At 37.1% G+C, this 23,754-nt stretch overlaps 1 protein-coding gene across 1 annotated transcript; it reads left to right on the forward strand.

Annotated features, from left to right (window-relative positions):
- Positions 1–595: 595 nt before the first annotated feature.
- On the forward strand, positions 596–21,796 carry Dusp19 (dual specificity phosphatase 19). Its single transcript, XM_003478494.5, has 4 exons — positions 596–975; positions 7,649–7,695; positions 12,524–12,676; positions 18,767–21,796. Exons 1-4 carry the CDS (start codon positions 750–752, stop codon positions 19,028–19,030), a joined length of 690 nt encoding a protein of 229 aa, XP_003478542.1. The 5' UTR covers positions 596–749; the 3' UTR covers positions 19,031–21,796.
- Positions 21,797–23,754: the final 1,958 nt, after the last annotated feature.

Below are 23,754 nucleotides of genomic sequence, written 5' to 3' on the forward strand. Positions count from 1 at the left end.
GAAAAGTGCTTCATTTTATTGCACTAAGCCTTCTGCAGTAATCCTTCAGCAGGCCAAAATGTAGGTGTGAAGTCAGAAAACACATTTTAAACCTTGCTAATTGGCTCAGGAAAACAAATTTGAAAAATCAAATACCATTTTCAGATTTTATTTAAATAGTTGTCTCACAAATATATGCACATTTCATCTACTTGATGTTCCTGTTGGCAGTGACAACAGAAAGTGAGACGGACACAAGCAATGAGAAATAACTATTCACATCAGTTGCCAGGATCCGACGCCGGCTGAGGCTCTGTGCACTCCACCCTGCGGCTGCTCCAAAGCGGGAACTGTGCACAGGCTCTCAGAGGTCACCACCATGATGGGCAGCAATCATGGCCTTCAAAGGGCCAGGAGACATCAGTCGCTCTCCAATTCTGTCTTAAAATTTACCGGGCTGCGTGTATAACTAGGCTAGACTGCAAGAGTAACATATGAAATCTCTCCAGCAGAACACATTACATGGAAAATGCAGGTTTCCACCACGAGGAAGAAAGCGAACCATCAGCCAATCGGCGCCAGAGTCTCAGCAGCCAATCAGAGCTCGCCTTACAGTGCAGCGCTGGGAAAGTGCTGCTGGGCTCTGGTCCAGCCAGGTGGCCCCGTCTGTCACTTGCAAGGCCGAGCACCCGAGAGGCTGCATTGGTTACCGGAACCACCTCTCTGCTCTCTGAGTTTGCTCGTATTTGTTCCCAGCCACTGCTCATGTAATGCACTCCCTGAACCAGGAAATCAAAGCGTTCTCCCGGAGTAACCTCAGGAAGCAATGCACCAGGGTGACCACGCTGACTGGAAAACGCATCATAGAGACGTGGAAAGAGGCCCGCATTCATGTGGTGGAGGAAGTAGAGCCGAGCGGCGGGGCTGGCTGTGGTTACGTGCAGGACCTTAGCTCGGACCTGCAGGTTGGCGTGGTGAAGCCCTGGTTGCTCCTGGGTGAGTACCCGACCTGCCGGCTCACCCCATCCGACGAGCTGCCTTCCTCTGCAGACAGGACTTTCCCTGGCAGAGAGCCACACGCGTGCTCCACCCCTGCCCATCCGTCAGCAGCGTGGAGTCTAGTGGCCCTTAGGATTTTAGAAAAAAAAAAAACAACTTGTTTTCCTCTTCTAACTTCTATGGAGGATGTTATGTCTCTCTGGCTGTTATGTTTTTTTTTTTTTTTTTTTTTTTTTTTTGCATGATAAAGGGCCATCGATTTTTTTTTAATAATCAAGAATCAGTAGCTTTTATCAGGCAACACAACAAATGACAAGAGTAAAGCTGTAGAAAAGCTGATGTTTGCAGCTATATGCTGGTTCCCCCCGCTCAGTTGTGGGGAACTGTATATAGAATACAGTAAAGGCCTGCTGTGGCCAGATCTGCGCTTCGAGGCTGTTTTTGGAGTGTTTTGGAGGAAGACTTTTTTTACAGCTGAGTCGGATGGTTTTATGATTTCCTGTTGTGTGAAATACTGAATCCCTGTACAAGCACAGCCCACACAAAGCAAAAGAAGCGAAATTGTATAAGTACTACCTTACTAACTTGTCAAGAATAGATTGGGTTTGAATTATTTTTCATTTGTGAGTAGAGAAGTTAAGACCTGAGTAGGTTGTAATGGCTTGCCACTGTATGCATCCTAGGGCCCCTGAGTAGAAAGAACAGTGAACTGGGGTCATAAATGTCCCGGTACTCTCTGAGGAGCTTGCAGCATGTCGGTCCTTTCAAATAAAAACTCTAAACAGGGTTATCAGCTCTGTGCACAAATGGGAATTGGGTAAGTAATTTGCCCAAGGTAACACACTTGGTGAATAATGGAGCCGGGCATCCAGCACGATGGACCGCGGCTGTCTGTTACACCAAACTATTTCAGATTGGACCAAGTTTTCCACTCTATTCTTCTAATGTAGATCAGCCATTTAAAAATCCTGTACCTGTAGGATTGTGGTGACATTGATGTAAAAGGTGTTCGTAGGTGTGTGTGTGACATATTAACCACAGCATATGTATAAACTTTTATTAAGTATTTTTTATTAAATAGTAGGCCAAGCTTGCTGGTGGGCATCTGTAATCCCAGCTACTCAGGCTAAGACAGGAGGGTCACAAATTCGATCGAGGCCAGCCAGGACAATTTAGACTCTGTCTCAAAATAAAAATAAAAAGGTATAGGAATATATCTTAGTGTTCCCTGGATTCAATCCCTAGTACTGAAAAAGAAAAAGCACTGAATAATTGTCTCCAACTTGTTTTTGCAGCCCAAGGAAAAAATCATACCATATTCTCATCGAGTAAAAAATTAAGTATTTTTTAAAATTAATTCAGAAAGTTCATTCACCCAAGGCTTGTTGTGCCTAGGAAAGAAAATATGTCTAGGTACATTTTTCCCCCCAGTTATTTTGCTTCCATTTTAGTTATAATGGTTTAAAGTAATTATGATAAAATTCATGTGTATTATTCATCAATTCACTGTTCATTAACTGTGCTATTTTCTTCTGTGAATTTATCCAAAGTGAACTTATCAAGGTAATGTTCTCAGATTGAAAGAATCTTCAGGGCACTTTCATCTGGCAAAACCTCCCTTTGTTTCTGTCTGGAAAACTGTTTCAAGGTTAATTTTTTTTGGTACCAGGGATCAAACTTACGACCTTGCGCTTGCCAGGCAGACATTCATGCCACTGAGCTAAATCCCTAGCCCTTAAGGTTAATTCTAACAGCACCCTCTCCCGTGCCAGTATCTCTGTCACTTCCCAGTACTACACACCAAACAACTTTTGTTTTTGGTGGTGAAAACAGCTGGGAAATGTATTCTGTCGTTTGCAGTTAGTTTATAATCTCTAGTGAGCTAGGATTGCAAGATCACCCCAGCCTCGGCTACTTAGTGATTTGGTAAGACTGTGTCTCAAATTTTAAAAATGTTAAAAGGGAATGGGGTGGGGAAATAGCTCAGTACAGAGGTCCTGGGTTTAATTCCTAGTACCACTTTAAAAATCTGGGAGTATGAATATAATCACAATACATTATACATGCTGACCTATTTTCCCCCTTGTCATTATAGGCCTTTCAGTTCTTTTATTCTTTTATTTTTTGGTTAACATTCCAAACATGTTGTACTTTTGTAATACCTTTCTCTTGCATGAAAACACATCCATTAAAGATTCTTTCCTGTCACCTTTCCAAGAACAACAACAAAACCATTATACACATTAACCGTCCTCCCAAAACATGTGAAACTAGGGAGGAGAAAGCGGTAGGGATGTGAACAAATCTGCTAAAACAAAACCACTAATCTGTATAATGAATATTCACTAATTTTTAAAAAAGCAGGAAAAAATGAGCAAATAATAGAAAGTGGAAACAAAAAATTCCCCCAAAATTCTAGCATTAAATTATTATTTTGTGTAAGAAATGATTTATTCACTGGAAAAATAAAGTATAGTCACAAAGACAAAAGCCTTGCCCATGGCTTTGAGCCATAAATAGAAATTTCCATTTTTTTCTGGGTTGTTAAAAGGTGAACACAATTTTTACTTTTAAACCTATTCAATTAAGAAGCCTTATTGGATGCAGTGGTGCATGCATATCTGAGACAGGAGGATTACCATGAGTTCGAGGCCAGTATGAGCCACAGAGTCAGTTCAAGGCCAGCCTGAAGTACATAGCAATACCCCATCTTCAAAACAAAACAAAACAGTCTAATCTGAGCTAGGCTTGGTGGCAAAATGACTAATACCAGACACTGAGGAGGCTGAGGCAGAATTGTAAAGCTAGCTGGGCAAATTAGCAAGGCCCTGTGCCAAAATCAAAAACGGTACAGGTGTCTAGTAGTAGAGTTCTCCTGGTTTCAATCCCCTGTGATGTCAAAAAATAAAAACCAATCTAAAATGGTAACATTTTGAACTCTTCAATTCATGGTGAAACAATTGGGATATTTTATAAGGTTTATATATCTGAGCTCTAGGAAACCCAATATTCTTGGGAGGCAAATACTTTAAATTCTTTTTTTTTTTTGGTCTTTTTCCTTTTTATCGGAACCAGGAATCGAACTCACGACTGCCTGCTTGCAAGGTAGGAGTTTATGCCGCTGAGCTAAATCCCCAGCCCCAATACTTTAAACTCTTATAGTTCTTTATTATGTCAGTTTTTCAGGAATGTTATTAATCCTCATAGTAATTAATACTCCTATTTTCATCCATGGATGAATTTTTTATCCATTGATGAATGTTACTTTTCAAATAAAACATTTCTTTAAAAGGCATTTATTGGGGTTGGGGGATTAGCTCAGTGGCACAAACTCCTGTCTGGCAAGCGTGAGGTTGTGAGTTCGATCCCTGATACCAAAAAAAAAAAAAAAAAAAAACCAAAACCAAAAACACCCCATAAACAAAACAAAAGAAGTAATTTATTTTCCTTGGCAGTAATGTTATAACTTTTCTTGATTCCTTTTTATGACTGTGAAAATCGAGATTTTAAAGTTAAATTTACAAGTCACGTCTACATGCTACATCTGAATTTACACATTATTTGGTATTTTCATTAAAGTGATTTCTTTGAAAGTTAGATACTGCTAGGATTATTTCCAAAAGATGAAAAATATTTCCAAAAGATGAGAAGTATAAAATAAAAAGCGGCCTTTATTCTGACAACACGGAGAGAGATGCCCGGCACCACCCCCCCACCCCCCCACTTCCCCCCACCCCCACTGGTGTCGGGGGATCTCTCCTGCCACACGTGGGTGTGGGGGCATGTAAATAGCCTCCGTTTGGGGTGGAACCTAAGGCGGGCATTAGGGATGCACAGGTAGCCCATTTGCCCCAGGTTTGGTGCCATATGTAAATTTCCAGGGATGGGAAGATGGCGTAAGTTCCTAGGGGCGGGGGAGATAGGGCTTCCTGCTTCTGATTGAGGCTTTCCTGGCTACAGTGTCCTGTCTGGGCCAAAACCCTTTCAGATACAAAGTTCTAGAGCTATTACCAAGGCTATGTTTTACAACTCATATGCTATAATAGCAAAACATTAAATGTGTTAGAAGTTCCAGCTCCAGTGGTGTCTTTGTGTATGCATATACTTAAAAGATCAGTTACTACATCTATAAATTTGTATAATGTTTCTTGTCTAAGATAATGAGTATTATAGGGCGTTAATGTTAAATATAACTTTTTATTAATTAGGTCTCTGTTGAGCTATATTCCTATTCAATTCTTTTTAAAAACTTTCATATAGTAAACTTGACTTGGTATAGTTCTATGCATTTTAACACATGCATGTAGTCATGGGACCAGTGTTAAAATCATTAACTTCTTAAAATGGTCTTTTTTTTTTTTTTTTTTGTACTGGGGATCAAACTCACAACCTAGTGCTTGCCAGGCAGGTACTTATGCTACTAAGCTAATTCTCCAACCCTATGAAAGTGGTCTTTGGTTGTTGATCTTACTTAAAATAGCTTACAAAAGGGCAACATTCTGCTTTTCCAAAACAAAGATTTTAAAAAATACATTTCATAATATATAATTATAATTTCTTTATTTTACATTAAAAGATTAGCACAACACTGTCTCAAAAAGCATTCATTTAAAATGGGAGAAAAGACGATGTTTGTCTCTAAAATGTAGAGGGAATTAACTTGAAATGAATATTGCTGAGTATTAGACACAAAGCACAAGCTGATTATCTACAGCACACTTCTGCTAGTGTAAATTTTCTCTCCACACTGTTAACACTCACTGTTTCCAGTTTGAAAAGGCAGAACATACAAATTACATGTTTTGTCTCAAGACTTTAATTTATATCAGCATAATCATGTTTTGTAAATCACTTTCAAAATATGGCAGCCAACTCTGGAACATAACCAAGTCTGTCCTGTTTGATGTGTGCTTGTGTCTAATGGAAATTATCAAAGTGTCCAGCATTGATCAGAGTATTTATAATAACAATGGAGTAGGGTAAAAACCTGGAAGAATTTCATTTAAGTCATATTTCAGTTTTTGCTACTTTAAGAAATGAAAATTACTATTTAAAATAGGCATATTAAATCACCAAATTTAAATTAAGTTCCTTGAGCCAATTTTTCCCCCTTTGAAATAGTTAAGACTTCTCACAGTAGAAAAGTGAGAATTTTTTTAAGGTTGTGAAGTAGTTCAGATTTATAGAAAATTACAGAGAATAATACCATGCAGTTTTAAAAAATGCTAATATTAGGGCTGGGGATTTAGCTCAGCGGCATAAGCGCCTGCCTTGCAAGCAGGCAGTCATGAGTTCGATCCCCGGTACCAATAAAAAGGAAAAAGATGAAAAAAAAAGCTAGTATTTTGATACACCCAAAAATGTTTTTGGTTGTTTTTTTTTAAACAAGGTCTTGCTGTGCAGTTTAGGCTGACCTTGAACTCACTCTGTAGCCCAGGCTGACCTGAACTCATGTTGGTCCTCCTGCCTCAGCCTCCCTAGTGTTGGGATTACAGGTTTGCACCATCTTGCCTGGTTTAGACCAAATTTTAAATAGAGTAAAGCAGAGTGAGTGTGGAATAAGGTGCCTTGAGTAAGGAGCCTGTGAGTTTGGTATTAAGAGAGTAATGATCAAGCCATACTTGCTGCCCCCACAGTACCTAAAATCAGATAATAAACACTGGCTGAATCCCAGGTAAGGAAGGTGAGAGAAGCACTGTGTAAGGAAACAAAAAGTAATTTAGGCAAATAAAAGGCTTGAAATCTTTAAATATGAGTGGCCCATTTTTTTGAAAAGTGAACCATCCTTTATCTGAGTTAGTTCATTCTCCTTGGGGAATCTGCTCATTCACTAGAGTTAATTGCAAAGTGTGGGAGATCCGGGAAGCTGGAAAGAGACTGAACAGGCACAGCCAAGTGGGACCTGGGGCGTGGGTGGATCCTCCAGACCTTCGTTCCCAAACCAGCTGGCGCTGTGATTCTGTGGGGGTTTCATTTTCTTAATACCCTTTTATAATAAAAAGATGTTTATTGCAAGAAATACAAATGAGTATAGAGAACTTAGCTGTAACAGCAGTGTTAACATTTTGTTCTGTGTACTTCCTGTCCACTTTAAACAGGAAATACACGTACTTGATTTTTATAAAAATGTCTGATAGTATTTCATAATGCACTTTTGCTACCTAGTATGTTGAGCAGATGTATCAGTGCCGTAAATATTCTTTACTTCTTATTTCTAATGGTGCTTATGGCTGTATTTCAGCGCATAATCATACCGTCTTTCATTTAACTGAGCCCCTATGTTGGGATTTTAGAGTTTTTTTGTTTGGTTGGGTTTTGTTTGTTTTTACTTGGTATAACAAATAATGCTATGATGAACACCCTTTAAAACAATCATTGAAGTATCTATAAATTTTAGGACAAATTCTTAGAAGTGGAAAGTCAAAGAATATATTCTGTAGAAGGTGAATATTTTATAGTGAATATTACCTAACTTTCCTTCAGAAAATTGAACTGAAGTCTTCCTGTGCCATTTTTTTCTTTTTTCTTTTAAAGAGTAACTAACAACAACAAAAAAAGTTGTGTTTAAAGAGTAACTAACAGAATTTTAGTTCTCTAAGTAGCATAAATTTATATAAAAAGTCAGGATGATTATATTTATGTTCAAGGTGATGTGATTTATTTCTTCTAGGGTCACAAGATGCTGCCCATGATTTGGATGTACTGAAAAAGCACAAGGTAAAAAAAAACTTCAAGTCTGGTACCACATATAGAAAGTATTTTAATTGCTATATTCATTTAGGAAACACTGTGTCTGGTATTTTATCCTGGAAGAATTAAAATATCATAGCACAGTGATATATGTGCACCTATGTTTATAGCGGCATAATTTATAATAGCTAGAACTTGGAAACAACTTAAATGCTCATCCACTGAGGAATGGATAAAAAGAATGTATTTTTATACAATGAACTACTACTCAGCCATAAAGAAGGATAAACTTGAGACTTTTATAGATAAATGGATGCCACTTGAGACCATACTCATAAGTGAAATAAATCAGATGTGCGTGTATAAACATTGTATTGCTTCCCTAGTGTGAGAAACTGAAAGAAACTATATATGTGCATACATATGTATGATAGTTAAGATAGTTATACTACTGATCTCTCTTGAGTTCATTGATGGGAAAGGTTTGTACAAGTATTGTTTGCACAATTAAATGCAGATATCTTGTACTCTAATTTGAAGATAACAACATGCAATGCATATACCATTGCTACCCTGTAGTTACTGTTTTGAAATTTTGTGTCATTTTTTTCTCTTTAAGATAAAGTAGATTTGAAAGGGAAAAAACCATGATGCTTTTAGATAAGAATTTTCTCTCTAAAAGAATCAAAACAAGGGAGGAGAGAAGTTTCAGGGGAGTGCTAGGAATGGAGCTGAGTCCCTCAGAGGCTGGGACATTTCACTTAGACCTTGTAACCATGGGCCAGGGCTTAGATGGAGAAAGAACAGTTTATGCAGACAGAACAGCTATGTCCAGGCTCTGCGGGCAGCGGGTCCTGTCCTCCCTTTTGGTCCTGTAAGGCTTCCTTTTCCTAGCTCTTGATACTTTCTGCCTTCCATTGTTAAAACCAATGAATAGGCTTCGCCTTCTGTTATTTAACAGATGCCAGGATAAGGCCATTGTTCTATTCATCTTTGTTACCTACAGCTCTGAGGGAAAGGTTTGATTTGAATTGAGGATAAAAATAATTAGTTGATCAATGCTTGCAGTTATGTCTCCAAGGAAAATGCTATTAATTCATTCACTAGTCTGGTACTTTTTACTCTGCGCCTTACTGAATTGTGTTTAAACTGGATCCTCCTTGGTTTGTTTTACTTATTAACACTAACAATGAGAAATAATAGCTTCAGTTATACCAGATTATAAGAATTTCTGTGTATCCTATCAGGAATACATATATCAATATTTCTAAAAAAGCAGAACTAATGTCCATGGCTTGCTTTCATTAACAAATTAGTATTCCTTAGGGTGAAGTGACAAGTACAATGGGATAAACTTTTGCATTGGCAAGTGCTTTCATCATCTCTGCCTCTTACGATATTTCAAATTCAGCTTCATCCTGGTGATGTGGAATTAGATGCGATTTAAAAGATTGTGCTGCCTCTGTATACAGAGACTCTTAATAATGTCTGGAGGGAGTGAAGAGAGAATTTCTAGAACAATTCATGGGTGTCTTAAACAAAATTGTTGATTTAAATGTATGGCACAATTCAAAGTGCTGTGTTAGGATTTAAGTAAAGTGCTATAAATAGTGCTGTTGTGGAGTACTACCTCAGAAATTCCTGTTATAAAAAATTCTCATTTGTGCATGTTTGCAGAACATTCACATAATTACATTGATCATGGGGAGCTGGTACATGTGCATTACATATCTTAATTCTTTTCTCTCCCTTCCTTTTCCCCTTCCTATATCCCCTCGGAAATTTCTATTGGAATTTAATTTTAGTGTTTAGAAATAAAAATAATGGTTGCATTATTAATAAGGTTCTCCTTGAATATTTGGTATCTGCCTAGAAAGGAACTTGGAAGAGTGTAACATATACTAAGTTCCCAATTTGCAGCATTGCTTGGAATGGCAAATTATGGAAAACAACCTTCCTGTCCATTAGTAGGAAACTGGTTAAATAGACAACAGTCGACCCATCCTTAGTATACTACTAGCTATAAAAGGTTCTCTATAGCCTGAGTAGATCTTCAGGACATATTTAAATAGACCCACTGTCCTTTGTGTAAGAAGGCCAATATGTAAGGTAGGCACACACCTGTAATCTCAGCATTGTGGGAGGCTGAGCAGGAGCATTGCTAGTTTAAGCCTCCCTGGGTAATTCAGCAGTGGAGCAAGACTCTCTGTCACAACAGAAAAAACAAAGGGCTGAGGGTGTACAAACTGTGATTGAAAAACACAATGCATGTTTGAATTTTAAAAGGTTTTTTACAATAAGACACTCAATTCCGCTCAAAAATATTCCTGCCAGCTTTGAAAATATTTATCCCATTGTTCTTGACACTTTTTGAAACAGTTCTGAAAGTCCTTTTTTGTGAGTGTCTTTGGTTGCACTGTTGTGGTTGCCTTGATGTACTTAACTGGTTCCAAACTGGTTCCGAACCTTTCATGGTCATTTTGACTTTGGGGAAGAGCCAGAAGTTGCATGGTGCCAGAGCCAGTGAATACAAGCTTGCCTTTTCATTGGACAGTGCTTAGCAGCAGCATTGACTATATTTTTTTAATTAGACATTGTAAAGATACTCACAAAAGATGACCTCGGGGGTTGGGGATTTAGCTCGGTGGCATAAGCACCTGCCTTGCAAGCAGGCGGTCATGAGTTTGATCCCCGGTACTGATAAAAATGAAAAACACACACACACACACACACACACACACACAAAAAAAACACACACACACACACAAAAAAAATGACCTCCACAACTTTATCAAAAATAAGGTAATAAGTATGTTTGAAGAAAGGGGGGAGTATTCTGAAGGGATTCCTAACAATATGTCTTTTACTGTAATAAATTTGTAAATTAAAATATTTTTTGCAGTTTTTGATCACTCCTTGTAGGTTGGCACAGAGGCCCTGGGCTTGATCCCCTGCCACAAGAAAGTTAATAATTATTTACATAAATAAAAACCAAAGGAATACACAAGCAACCAGTGAAGGCGGTTACCATTAGGATAGGGAGAGTAGAGACAGGGTGAGAACAAGACTTCCCAATGTTTCTTCTTTTGTAACAGTTTGAATTTTGAACCAGTTAGAAATAAGATTTTATTAAAATGGATATAATGATGCCTACATTTGGAGATTAAATGAGGTAACCTATATGGCTGGTATATAATAAATATCCAGTAAAGTGACTTAGGCTTTTTGTCTTTGATAAGAAGTGCATTCCAACCTAAGAACAACAAGTATTGTTAGGAGGCCTGCAATGAAGCTTTAGAAGTGTGTTTTACTACTAGAAAAGTTTTCATTTGTGCCCTTCATTGCCACTACTGTTTCCTAAAGCAAGCCAAGCCAAAGGAAACCAAAAGGAAGACTTTGTACAGAGGAGATAAGAAGGCAGCCCTTAATCTTTACACCCTCCAACTGTTGTGGGGGTAATTCCTCAAAGGCAACAGTGCTGAATTTAGGAAGAATTTAGTGTATATGGAATTCAGAAGTGGGAGGTACAAAGCAAGTGACAAACTGTTACATAATTGGCTACATACATTGCATCCTATGTTGACAGGCAGGCTAGTCTTCAAACAGAGGGATTGTTTATCATAATATAGAAACACTTTGGGAACAAGGGGAGGGGACCTTACAGATGGAGCATAGTTAAGGGCATTACCATAATATAGGAACATTCTAAACTGCCTCCTAACAGTGAAATCACTGAGGCATTGGATAGTTTAAAAAAATCTATGGTATTTGTAGCATACTCTGACCTTTCCAGGTGTTTCCCCAAAATTCTCTTCTCCCCAACCCTATATCTTTCCTGTAAATTATATAGGGTAATGATACGTTCTTTAAATAGTATGGCCTCAGCTGGGCGTGGTGGCTCACAACTGTAATCTCAGCACTTGGGAGGCTGAGGCAGTAGGATCATTGCGAGTTTGAGAGCAACCTAGGCTACAAAGAGAGCTCAAGGCCAGCCTGAACTGCATAGAGACCCGGTCTCAAAAAGACAAAAAAAAAAAAAAAAGTATGGCCTCATTTTAATACATTCTTTAAATAGTACGAATAGGTATGGTTGTGAAGGCAAAGCAAACACACAAGTATTACAGAAGATAGGAAGGTCATGTAAAGAAGATCTATAAGGAAGGGCAGAATCACATCACCCTAGCCGAATACACAGGAGATGAGAGAGCAGTAATGTAGTTAAACTTCCCTGGAGAAAGCAAAAAGGTATTTCAGATTTTATCTTCTAAAAACTCTCCCTTTCCTTCCTTCCTAATTTCTCCAAACCCTTCTTTTTGAAGAGTCTTTCTCAAGTAGACCTTTGAAGTGGTTTCTGCTGTGGTCTTTCTTCCGCAGGCCCTTAGAGTAACAAGTGGCTGATGGCTGTCAGTTTGCAAGCGGTCCCACTGAGTGCCTTAGTCACCAATGTTTTGTTTATGAGGCATAGTAACCAGTCTGAGCAAACTGAGCAAGGGCAGAGAAGCTGTGTAACTCTTCAGGGAGCTCCCTGGGCCCCAGGGCAGGGAGTGACCACACCCCCTGTCTCTGCTAAACTCACTGCTAACTCAAGGGTTGTTTATAAAGGAAAATTCAGCAAGTCCCTACCCTGATGGGTTTCCAGTGTACAAACTCAAAGATGGAGGCACAAATAGAAAGTCCAGATGGAGCACCTCTGAAGGATGAGGCAGAGAAATCTCCCAGGAGAAGTATCATTCAAGTGAATCACGTTGAAAGTTTTCATTATTTGTGTCATTGATATACCATTGCAGCCTCTTTTTAGGTAGCCTAATTCATGAGACTTTTAAAAAGTCATCTTTTGTTTTTCTTTCTCTTTAAGGTGACTCATATTCTCAATGTTGCATATGGAGTTGAAAATGCTTTCCCCAACGAGTTCACGTATAAGAGTATCTCTATACTGGATCTGCCTGAAACCAGTATCCTGTCTTATTTTCCAGAATGTTTTGAATTTATTGAACAAGCAAAAATGAAGGTAAGTTTATTCTGCTCTACAGTTCTTCAAAAACAGAAATTTGAAAGTATGGATCCTCCCCTAAATCTTTGTTCTTTTTTCAACGTTATGAAAGACAATTTCTTTCCAACAATATTAATTCTTACAGTTCTCTTACTTTAAATCACTCCTTTTTCAAAGAGATATTTACTTTCCATCTTAATTCAATTTTGATCATCTCATGGATTATTGAGAAATGTTAGGAGATAAAATTCTGAATTTTTCTGTGTAAAAATATAGTTAGATTTCCTTTAAGGTTTTATAATGATTTGGTGCCTGAGTAATATGCACAGTAACCTGGTGGACTACACAATAGACACTGCTCTGGTTTTGTTAGTGTATTTACAATGATTAATATACATTCACTATATTGGCTGAGGTGGGGATTATGTACCTGTGTATTTTTAACATAATTTTAAGGCATTCTAAGAGCTAGATGTGAGTTGCTGTGAGCTGGGCTAGGTAGGAGGACTGAACTCACTGCAATATGGAGAGAGACAGAGACAGAGAGGCAGAAAGAGTAATTGCATATCCCAGATAGAGTAAGTCTTTCATGGATAGGGGTAGGAACTTTGATATTTAGTCTTCATGCCCTGAGACATCATAGATTCTTCCTTGAGCCTCAGTCTCAGCTGGCAGTATCACTGGTCACTCGGCCTGGTTCACATATATTACTTGGGAGTTATATGTGGGGCACCACTGACCAGTCACATCACTTTAAAGGCTCCACATCATTGCCCCCAGACCTATTTGTGTTGCTTAAAGTTGACTGCTGGGATAAGCATCTTGACCAGCTCTGCACTTATCAATACATGGAAATAGGGCCAGGTTTAGCCAAAATAGAGACAAATTCTTTCTTTCAAAGAGAGCTGTCCTGGCGGTCCTCCACAGTTTCTCCCTGATCACAGTTTGCCATCTTGGAGGCAACTCACCCCTCAATTCCAGGTGATAGCATTCCACTCCTTTAGCAGCGGCAACGTAGTGTGCTCTCCAGAGGAAGCATCAGGCCTTAGGCCAGCAGGCTGGATGGACCTAAGAGAAGAAGGAGGCGGCCATGGAGCTGGCAGACGGGGTGGAGCCTGCCGGGCGCCCATCAGATGGCAGTGGCAGAACGTGTAAAGGGTTGTGTAGGATGCAAGATGTGTTGGAATTCTGCAGTGTGTTCTGATTTCTCCCCCTCTGAGTTTCACACTGACATTCTAAATCAGTCATTTTTTCCTTGGCCTGAAAAGTTTTTACTCCTTAGACTATTATATATTTAATTTTAGCAAAAGCATCCTTGAATTTTTAGTTCTTCTTTTTCGGGAAGAAATCTCATCATATCTTTGCCTATTATAGTTGCATGCATTATTACATTTACGTAGTGAATTACAGATGTCAAAACCAGTTTTCTAGGCCCAGGTTTCTTCTTTTTACATGCAGTTGCCATATGAAATGTCTTCCATTTTCTCACGTGTTTCTTTATTTCCTCCGTACTTATTCAGTCTCTCTGTCCTCTCACTGTCTCCACGTCATGCGTAATTTGTAGAGTATGCTTTAAGGGTCAGAAATGTAAGAGGGAGAAGCCATGATTATAATCTTTACAGAGAATTTTTAGGAACTAAATCTATCTGGTCCCTCTTTTTATGTGCAAAAGATTTTACTTTCTAAAATCCAACCATATTTAACATTGCACGTGTATTTTTGATTTATGTGATTTTATTTGAAATTATTGTATAAAGAATCCATCTTTATAGAAAAAATGGAGGGGCTGGGGATTTAGCTCAGCGGCATAAGCACCTGCCTTGCAAGCAGGCAGTCATGAGTTCGATCCTCAGTACTGATAAAAAGACAAAAAAAGAAAAAACGGAAAAATTTATGTGATTTTATTTGAAATTATTGTATAAAAAATCCGTCTTTATAAAAAATGGAAAATAGAAATAAAAATTAAGATTGCCTTATTCCACAGAGTAGGGGAGGGTGCCTATAGTCTAGCACTCTGGGAAACTGAGGCAAGAGGATTGCAAGTTTGAGCTCAGCCCAAGCAATTTAGTGATTTAAGGAGACCCTGTCTCAAAATGACAAACATAAGGCCATGTTGTCATCTGAGATATGGCTCAGAGGCTCAGTGCCTGCCTGGCAATCACAGGGTTTTGAGTATGATTGCTGGTACAAAAAACAAAACAAAAACAAAAACAAAATGCTCTGCAAAAAAAATAATAAAAAAACTGGGGTTTAATTCTATATAAAGACCCTAGATTCAATCCACAGTGTAGGAAAAAAATTGCAGAAAAAATTGTAGAAATACTGTGATCTTTCAAAATAAGACTTTTGCCATTTGTTAATTTATTTATATTATATGTAATATCTTATATAAGTATTCAATAAAAATAGCACTATATGATTCCTACTCTTTTGGTCTATTCTTTATACTGAAAATATCAAACTGTTTTGATTTCTGCATAGTATTTTAGTAATCGGTGGTTCTATGATTTATTTACTGCTGATTACTTTTCTCTCATTGCTGGGACAAAATACCCAACACCCAAATTAAAGAAGGAAAGGTTTATTTAGCTTACAGTTATTGGAAGTTTCAGTCCATAATCAGTTGGCTGCAAGGCAGGGTGACATGGCACTGGGGCAACACTTCAAGGCAGCAGCCAGAGCAAATAGGGGAACAGGCCTCTCCTTCTCCCTTATATTTTACACAGGCCACCTGTCCCCTGCAGAGTAGGTGTAGCACTCACAAAATCTCCTTGTCCTCCTTTTGCACAGGATGAGGATATTTACAAAGTAAGGATCCTGACTCCCTGCTAAGTCTCTTGGTTAAACTTCTAAACTGCTCAAGTGTATCAGGCATAACATTTAACTACTTTTCCTCCACGAGACATAGAAGCTGTATTCAGTTTTTTGTTCAGTGTAGGTCAGGCTTCATAACAGAAACATTTTAAGTCTAAATAGATACTTAAATTCATCAGGTTTTGATTTTGCTATGCATATTACCCGCTTTCTAATGTAGTGCTTGAGATTGGGCCATTTATAAAGAAAAAAGGTTTATTCAGCTCACGGTTTTCAGTGGAGAGTCCAAACAGCCTGATACTATGTGGAGGACCTCAGTGGTGACACTGGGATGGTGGAGGGAGAGATCACATCATTGAACAGAAGCTGGAACCCTAGCGAGGGCCTTTGTACAATCTGCTCTCTTCATTAGTCCCTTCCAAAGGCACATCCCTGGCCACCTAACACCTCCCCAGGACTCTCTTATTTTATAAGTCAAAGAACCTCCCAGAATTGAGGACAAGGTTCTAACACACCAATCTCTAGGGGACACATTCAAGTCATATTCCAACCACAGGACCATGTTTACATTGCTCTGTGCTCCTACAGATAGTGTGGGATGGCACTCCTGAGTGCCATCAGAATGACCCAGGCTACTAAAAGTGTAATTCACTTTGTTACCAAACTTCAGCAAGGAAAGAAGATTGCATCTAAACTTTACTCCATTCACGGAGAGATTGTAACTACCAAACTTGAAGAAGCTGGCCAGGAGGAAGACAGCAAAGAGAAAAAGAAGAAAGCTGACTTAACGCTATATTTTGAAATAGTTGATTTTCATTCTACTATGAAATTGTTTTCTGCTGTTATCAGAAGCACTTGCAAAGCACATTATTCCCAAGTTTTATTGGAACTTACGTGTAAGGAAAGCACCTGCACTTGGATCAGTCTGTCAAATATTTATTCAAAGGGGATGTGAAGACTTCTCACTGGTGCCCTCAATAAGCTCGAAAAGCTCTTTGTAACATGAGAACAAAGAAAACTGCAAAATGGAAATGCCATAGCATAATAGAGTCCCTCTGTCCATAGCAAAATGGGGATTTTAATTTGTGAGGAACAAAAGTTATTCGCTTAGAATAAATTTATTCAGTTAGCAGATATTTATGGGATATCTACTGTGTGCCAAGAATTGCACTGTGCACCAGGTGTACAGAAGTGGGCAGGGCGCTGTGCCTGCCCTGGGCTGGCTTGGAGAAAGTCCACTCAGGAGAGGAACCAGAGCGAGCTGTACCAAGAGAGCAGAGGCCTCCCAGGCGGAGGATAAGCCCAAGTGCAAAGGCGCACTTGCTCTATCCGTTGTCATTATTTGGAGTTCTGGAAAAAATGACTATGGAGTCAGTACTTTTTCTGGAAATACTTTCAAGAATGTTGTGATACCTAAGGAATGATAGAAAGTAGCAAGTAGATAAATCAAAAGCTGTAGACAAGCAGTTGTATAAAGTAGTAAGAGAAGTAATTAATACTAACATTTTCAAACTGTAGCTAAAATTGAATGCCCAGTATGGAAGACTAGAAAAAATAGCCTAGACATATTTAAAATAACCTTGGAATGTGTCTTTTACTTATTTTTTCTGACTTTTTTTTAAAACTTTTTATCGGTACCAGGGATCAAACTCATGACCGCGTGCTTGCAAGGCAGGTCCTTATGCCGCTGAGCTAAATCCCCAGCCCCTATCTTTTACTTATTAAGCTCACAATTGCAAGCTTTTTTTAGGACACCTGGTTACTTTGTTTTGAGCTAACTGATGTTCAGTGATAATTTTCAAATTACTGTTACAGTTTTTAAACATCTTAAGTCATAAAACTGAGCTCTTGATACAAAGTGAGACACATTCTAGTACATATAATGACTATTTTATTTTGCTTTCTTTGTGCAGAAACAGTTACTGTTTGAAAATGAATCACACATAGTCCATAAGAATTGAACTTGTCTTTTTTGGCATAAGGACTTTCAATATATTAACTAATTTTATTGTTAATCATTGTTGAAAATTTGACATAAGCATCTCTCTCTGTCTCTGTCTCTCTCTCTGTGTCTCTCTGTCTCTTTTCTCTCTTTTGAGTACCAGAAATTGAACTTGAGACCTTGTGCTTGCCAGGCAGGCACACCCTGGTGGTTTGTCTACCACTGAACTAAATGCCCAGCCTTATTAATCATTCTTGAGAAAAGATGCATTTTGCAAATGTGTTACAACAGATCAAGGAATTTTGCAACAGATACATGAATGTGAGAAAACTGCCTTACAGAAGTAAAACCACATTACTATAATAGTATGAATAGTAATAGTGTCAATGTGTCCTTTGGTTAGAGGATGTTAAGTAATCTTTTTTCCTTCCCTGTTCCCAGCTTTTCTTCTTTCACCAAAGAAAGAATCAGGATACGAAGCAACTAAAATGTCTAATTCTGTGGGGTGTGCCCAGAGTTACTACATTTCATTTAGATCATTAACTTTTAAAGTCTGAGATAGGCCAAGTTGTATCAGTGCTCTTCCACCAGATCTGTCCCATTCATTTTTAATGCAATATTACCCCCACCAGTATTGACTTTGTACTGTGTCTCTCTCTTTTCACCTGGAAAGTATCATTTGCAAGTTACCTGAAACGTTTTTATTTATTGACCTCATGTGGTGGTATCTGATTACTTTTTCCACTTCACACTGTAATAAGCTATTTGTGTCATCATTTTATTTTCCCTTAAGTTGAAATACTTTAAGGCACTTCCTTCTTTCAAGAATAAAATAGAAACAGTAGAGAATAGTTGTATTCCTTACCAATCATTTTGCATACAGATATCCAAGGCAGTGACATTATTTTTTTCTTTTTTGTTTTTTAAATGGGACTATTGTGTGTATCTGGAATGTCCTGGGATTTTTGTTTAGTTTCTGTTTGGTTTCTACGTGTTTCCATGTATAGTCTCTATGATTTTTCTGTTATTTTTATACATGTGGTTATTAAATTACTAGGATTTTGTGAGTAGTTTACTAGTTTTGTTTAATGAATGATAGTGTTTCAGATTTCCAAACACATCATCATAGCATTTCAGTCCTGGGCATTGGGTGGGAGAGTAGATATTTGTTAATTGATTAACTGATTGATTTTTCCATTCATCGCTTGCAATGAATTACATTTTGATAAATGAAATCACGTAAGTTGACCAAACAGAATGTTTGCTTCATAGTTTTATGTAATATGAGAGTGTGTGATCAATTTAATACCCTTTCAATGAATAATGCAGGTTTTTGTTTGGTTTCATTGCAGGATGGTGTGGTTCTTGTTCATTGTAATGCAGGAGTTTCCAGGGCTGCTGCAATTGTGATAGGCTTCCTCATGAATTCTGAAGAAATCTCATTTAACAGTGCTTTTACTGTGGTGAAAAATGCAAGGCCTTCGATTTGCCCAAATTCTGGCTTCATGGAACAGCTTCGTACATATCAAGAGGTCAAAGAAAGCAATAAGTGTGACATACGACCAGAGTTGGAAAAGCACACCAACTCCCAAGTTGCAGATCATGGACAGATGTAATTTGAATGGGTCTCTGTCTTTCTTGTTTTGGAAAGTAGACTAGTAAAACTTCCTTTTGTTTTTACCAGTGAAAATGAAGGTCAATTTGATTGTTCTGCACTAGTATGTAAAATAAATCTTTACAGCATATGACCTCTTCGTTGTTGTTATAATATTGATTGTTGTTATAATATTTGAGTTGTTCAGGAAAAATAACAGTGAGTTGCTAATTTTTGATTTCTGTAGAGAAAAAAGATTCACATTTAAAATCTATGGAAAGACTAAATTAGTTAACTATCTTTTAAGTATTTTTCTTTCAATACTTTTCTCTTCCAGCCCATTTTCACACAGAAAAAAACTTTTAAGTGCTACTTGATGTACTGTTTCACAAAGAGGTAAATATCTTTGTAAGGAATATATTTAAAACTCCCAAACAAGCACCAGATATTCACAAAATTTTTAATCATCTTATGAAAACATGCCTATTTATATTTAAAATTTTAATTCTATTGCCTGTGTTTCTGTTTTTATTTTTAAAATATTTGTATACATGTTCTTTCTTATATTATGATAAGCTTATTGTCTTTAAAAGGTGATATTTTTCTTCTCTTACATGTTGTAGATTTTATCTTGGATGCCTGGCATTCTGTCATAATTTTTTGGTCTCTTTGGATCTGTGGGAAAATGTTTTATACTGAAAGCTCATTTTTTAGTTGTAGTTTGTTCAGTGATCTGATTTATAGTTCAGTATCTCACTAGACAACAATTTTAAGGAAAGAAAATTTACGGTTTTGAAATAAATTTTGAATACATTGTTGGAATAATTTCTTTTTCTTTAATGTTTCCATATTAGCATGATTGAACTCTGTACACTGTAAATTTACTTCAATACTTTAAATTTTTTTCTTCAGTATAAATTACCCTATGTTTTAGTAATTAAGACAATTTAGTTTTCAAAAAAATCTTTGATGACTTACAAGATATGATTACCACGTAGATGTTAGTTTTTAAAAGTCTCGACTCTTCTTAAATACTGAGTACTCAGGTTGGAAAGTATGCATATCTGTGCCTTTGGGAAAACAGCCTTTCTTAGACTGTCATGTGCAAAAGCTAGAAGTGATAAATACGCATCATGTCTGCAGATTGCTTATGACCCTGACATGATGCCATTGCCTGTAATGCTGTTAACTTTTCAGTTCCACGAAGCAGCATCCCAGAAGTAATTAACCTACAGCAAGCTCTTAGAAGCCAACCAAGTCAGGCAGAGCCGCTTAAAAAGAGACTGATTCATGATGTCTCCATCAGTATTCCTGAGGGTCGCTGGATGAGCCGTCTCCATGAAAGCATTTATTTGAGTATATTTTCTTTTGCTGAATGTTATTTAATTTTCAACCAAATGTTGTCACATGAAGCTTTGATATAATTTGTTCACCATCTGTAGTGTATGCTTAGTTGTTGCATGTAGTGATCTGGTTGCTGTTTGAAGATGCTTATTAAGTACCATTTACAAAAGTGCTTTGAGCATTAACTTTGTGAATCTTAAATGATAGCTTGCTGCATCTAAAACACAACAGGGGTACAGAGCAATCTTTTAAATCTGGGGTGTGTTGTGAGAGAATGGTGTGTACTTTGTTGTGCTTCCCATGGAGAGATGAGTGAGTCGCTCTGTTCTACCTCATTATTTTTAAGAAGAAACTTCATCATTTTGATCTCTAGCTTACTTATTGTAAAGTTAACAAAATCATGTGTACCAAATAATGGGTCTATTTTGAGGAGGGTGGAAAAAGAATTTCACAGAATTTTTTACTCTTTTTTTAAAAATAGATGTTCCTACCTTTTTAAAAGGAAAAGTAAAAATCAAAGTATTACTGCTTTTTAAACACTGAAAAGAAATGAAGAGCCTTTCTCCTAGGAACTTGCAAAAGAAAGTAGAGCAAAGACATTGGAACATATAAAATTCTATTTATTTGAGTTAAAACCTTAAAATGTTTTGCTAGTTAGTAGTTAATGGCAATTGAACACCCAGGAAATACTTAGACTTTTTTTGAAAAGTCAAAAAACTATTTTTTAAAGATTGTTTTTGGAGAAAATTTACACCAATACTATCTCAAAGACAAAGATTTCAAGGAAGTGGAGAATACTCTTTAACATTTATTGCAGTTTAACTTTTTTTTTCCCTTATTCTGTTTCCTTGATTGAAATATATGAATACAGCACGTGTGTGTGTGTGTACACTTTTAAGGAACTTACTTTGATTCTGATTGATATTTGTAGAGGTGATGGAAAACCTGAATTTGTCAGTTATTAGCAACTTTTCAGCTGTCAGTAGAAGTCATCCCTGAAAAGTCTTTTTTTTTTTTTTTTTTTGGAGATATTCTTAAATGTCCCAAATACAAATCCAAATATTATAGCATTAACCAATTATGAAACTTATAAGGGAAACAACAATGCACTTAAAAATAACAAATCTAATGTGAGACGCATTTCAAGGTGACTCAAGTCGGTTTTCCTGTTTGAGGGATTCTGAACATAATTAATCACCTCATAGTTATTTAACATTATAAACCAGAAGATTTTGTAGATTTGTAATTTTGTGATATGTATATTTACATTTACAGTCACCAGATTTCTGGCTTATTTACATTGGTGTACTTTTAAAAAATTAGTTACAGTTATAATTAAACTTTTCTATTTCATGTAAAACTTATTTTTACTTATTTTGCATACATACTTACATTCTTTATTCTGGGTGCTAAAATACTTTAATAAAATAATAATGTAACAATTCCTACTGTTACTGTCTATTTCTTTAAGTAGCTGTGTAAGATAAAGATGGAAAATGTCTTGGATTTAGAAACATGAAGATCATAATTGAGCTTAGAAAGATATGTCTAGATTAATGGAAAAATAACCAAATTAGTTTATTAAATGATATGTAATATGATGAATGAAAGATAAGACAGGCTAAATTCAATTTTATGAATATATTATATAATGTATATTCTAGCATGAATAAATAAGTGTATTGTACTGAGGTTGATACTATTCTTCTCAAAATTCAGATGAGAAAATAAGTCTGAGTTGTTAATATCACATACCATTAGGTATTTATTTATTTGTTCATTTTGGACCAGGTCTTTCTCTGTAATTCAGGCTGGCTTTGAACCCTGAACTCACTGTGGCCTACGGCCATACCATCCTGAACATGCCCGATCTTACCTGAACAAACTGTGTAGCCCAGGCTGACCTTGAACTTGTGGCAATTCTCCTGCCTCAGCCTCCTGAGTGCCACCACACCTGGCTACTACTAGGTATTTAAAGTCAAAATTTTTACTGTCTTCAACAAAATACTAATTCTCAGGCAACAAAGACAAGACGGTGGGTATCAATACCTGACTTGAAGTTATACTATAAAGATACTGTGATAAAAAGTGTGGTACTAGCAAAAAAAAAAAAAAAACCTAAACAAACAAACAAACAAACAAAAACCCCAGACCTGAAGATCAATGGAATAGATTAGAAAATACAGAAATAACTGCAGACACACCAAGCTACCTTATCTTTGACAAAGGTGCCAAACATTGGGAGAGAGATGGTCTCTTTGAGAAATGGTGTTGGAAAAACTGGCTTTCCACATGCTGAAGATTAAAACTGGACCCATATCTTTTACCTTGTACTAAGCTAACATCAGAATGGGTTAATGATCTTAATATTAAAACAGAAACATTAAATCTGCTGGGAGATAGACTGGGTAAAACTCTTGAAGACATTGGTGTAGGCAAAACCTTTATGAAGAAAACTCAGAGTGCATAGGACTTATTGCAAAGAGTCAACAAATGGGATCTCATCCTATTGAAAGCAAGAGAAAATCACTCAGTATGTGGGAGAAAACATTTGACTGCTGTTCCTCAGACAAAGGATTATCAAGAATGTATAAAGAACTAAAAAAAAAAACCCAACCAACCAAACAAAAAAAAACAGTCCTCCCAGATTTAGAGTCCAGTCCAAAAATGGGTATCTGAGATGAGCACACACTTTTCAGATGAAGAAGTACAAACAGCAAATAAATATGTGAAAAAATGTTCAAGAACACTGGTCATTCAAGATATGCAAATTAAAACAACATTGAGATTTCACCTTATCCCAGAAAGAATGGCTATTATTAAGAAACCAACCAATAACAAATGCTGGAGAGACTGTGTATGTGGGGGGAAGGACCTTCTCCATGGCTGGTGGAATGCAGACTGGTGTAACCATCCTGGAAATTGGTGTGGAGATTCCTCAGAAAACAGGATTGGAGGTCCCATTTGATTCAACTATTCTCCTCTGGGTATCTTCCCAAAGAATTAAAAACATCGTAACAGCCATATATGTGCACCTATGTTTATAGCACCACAGCTTATAATAGCCAGGTCTTGGAAACAACCTAAATGCCCAGCGACTGAGGAATAAATAAAAAAGATGTGGTATTTCTGTATAATGGAATACTATCTAGCCATAAAGAATGATGAACTGGACTTTTTTTGTGTGGAACCAGGGGTTGAACTCACATGACCTTGTACTTGCCAAGCAGGCGCTTATGCTGCTGAGCTAAATCTCCAGCCCCTAAACTGGACATTTTTATAGGTAAATGGATGTGCCTTGAAAATATACTTATTAGTGAAATAAATATGTCATGCATGCATAATCAGCATATTTCATTAGTATGGTAAGGAAAAAACATGTATTTTGACCAGGAGGGAAGG

Source organism: Cavia porcellus, unplaced genomic scaffold (genome assembly GCF_034190915.1).
Source record: "Cavia porcellus strain 051 isolate PalLab524CR breed Dunkin Hartley unplaced genomic scaffold, mCavPor4.1 scaffold_12, whole genome shotgun sequence".
NCBI lineage: Eukaryota > Metazoa > Chordata > Mammalia > Rodentia > Caviidae > Cavia > Cavia porcellus.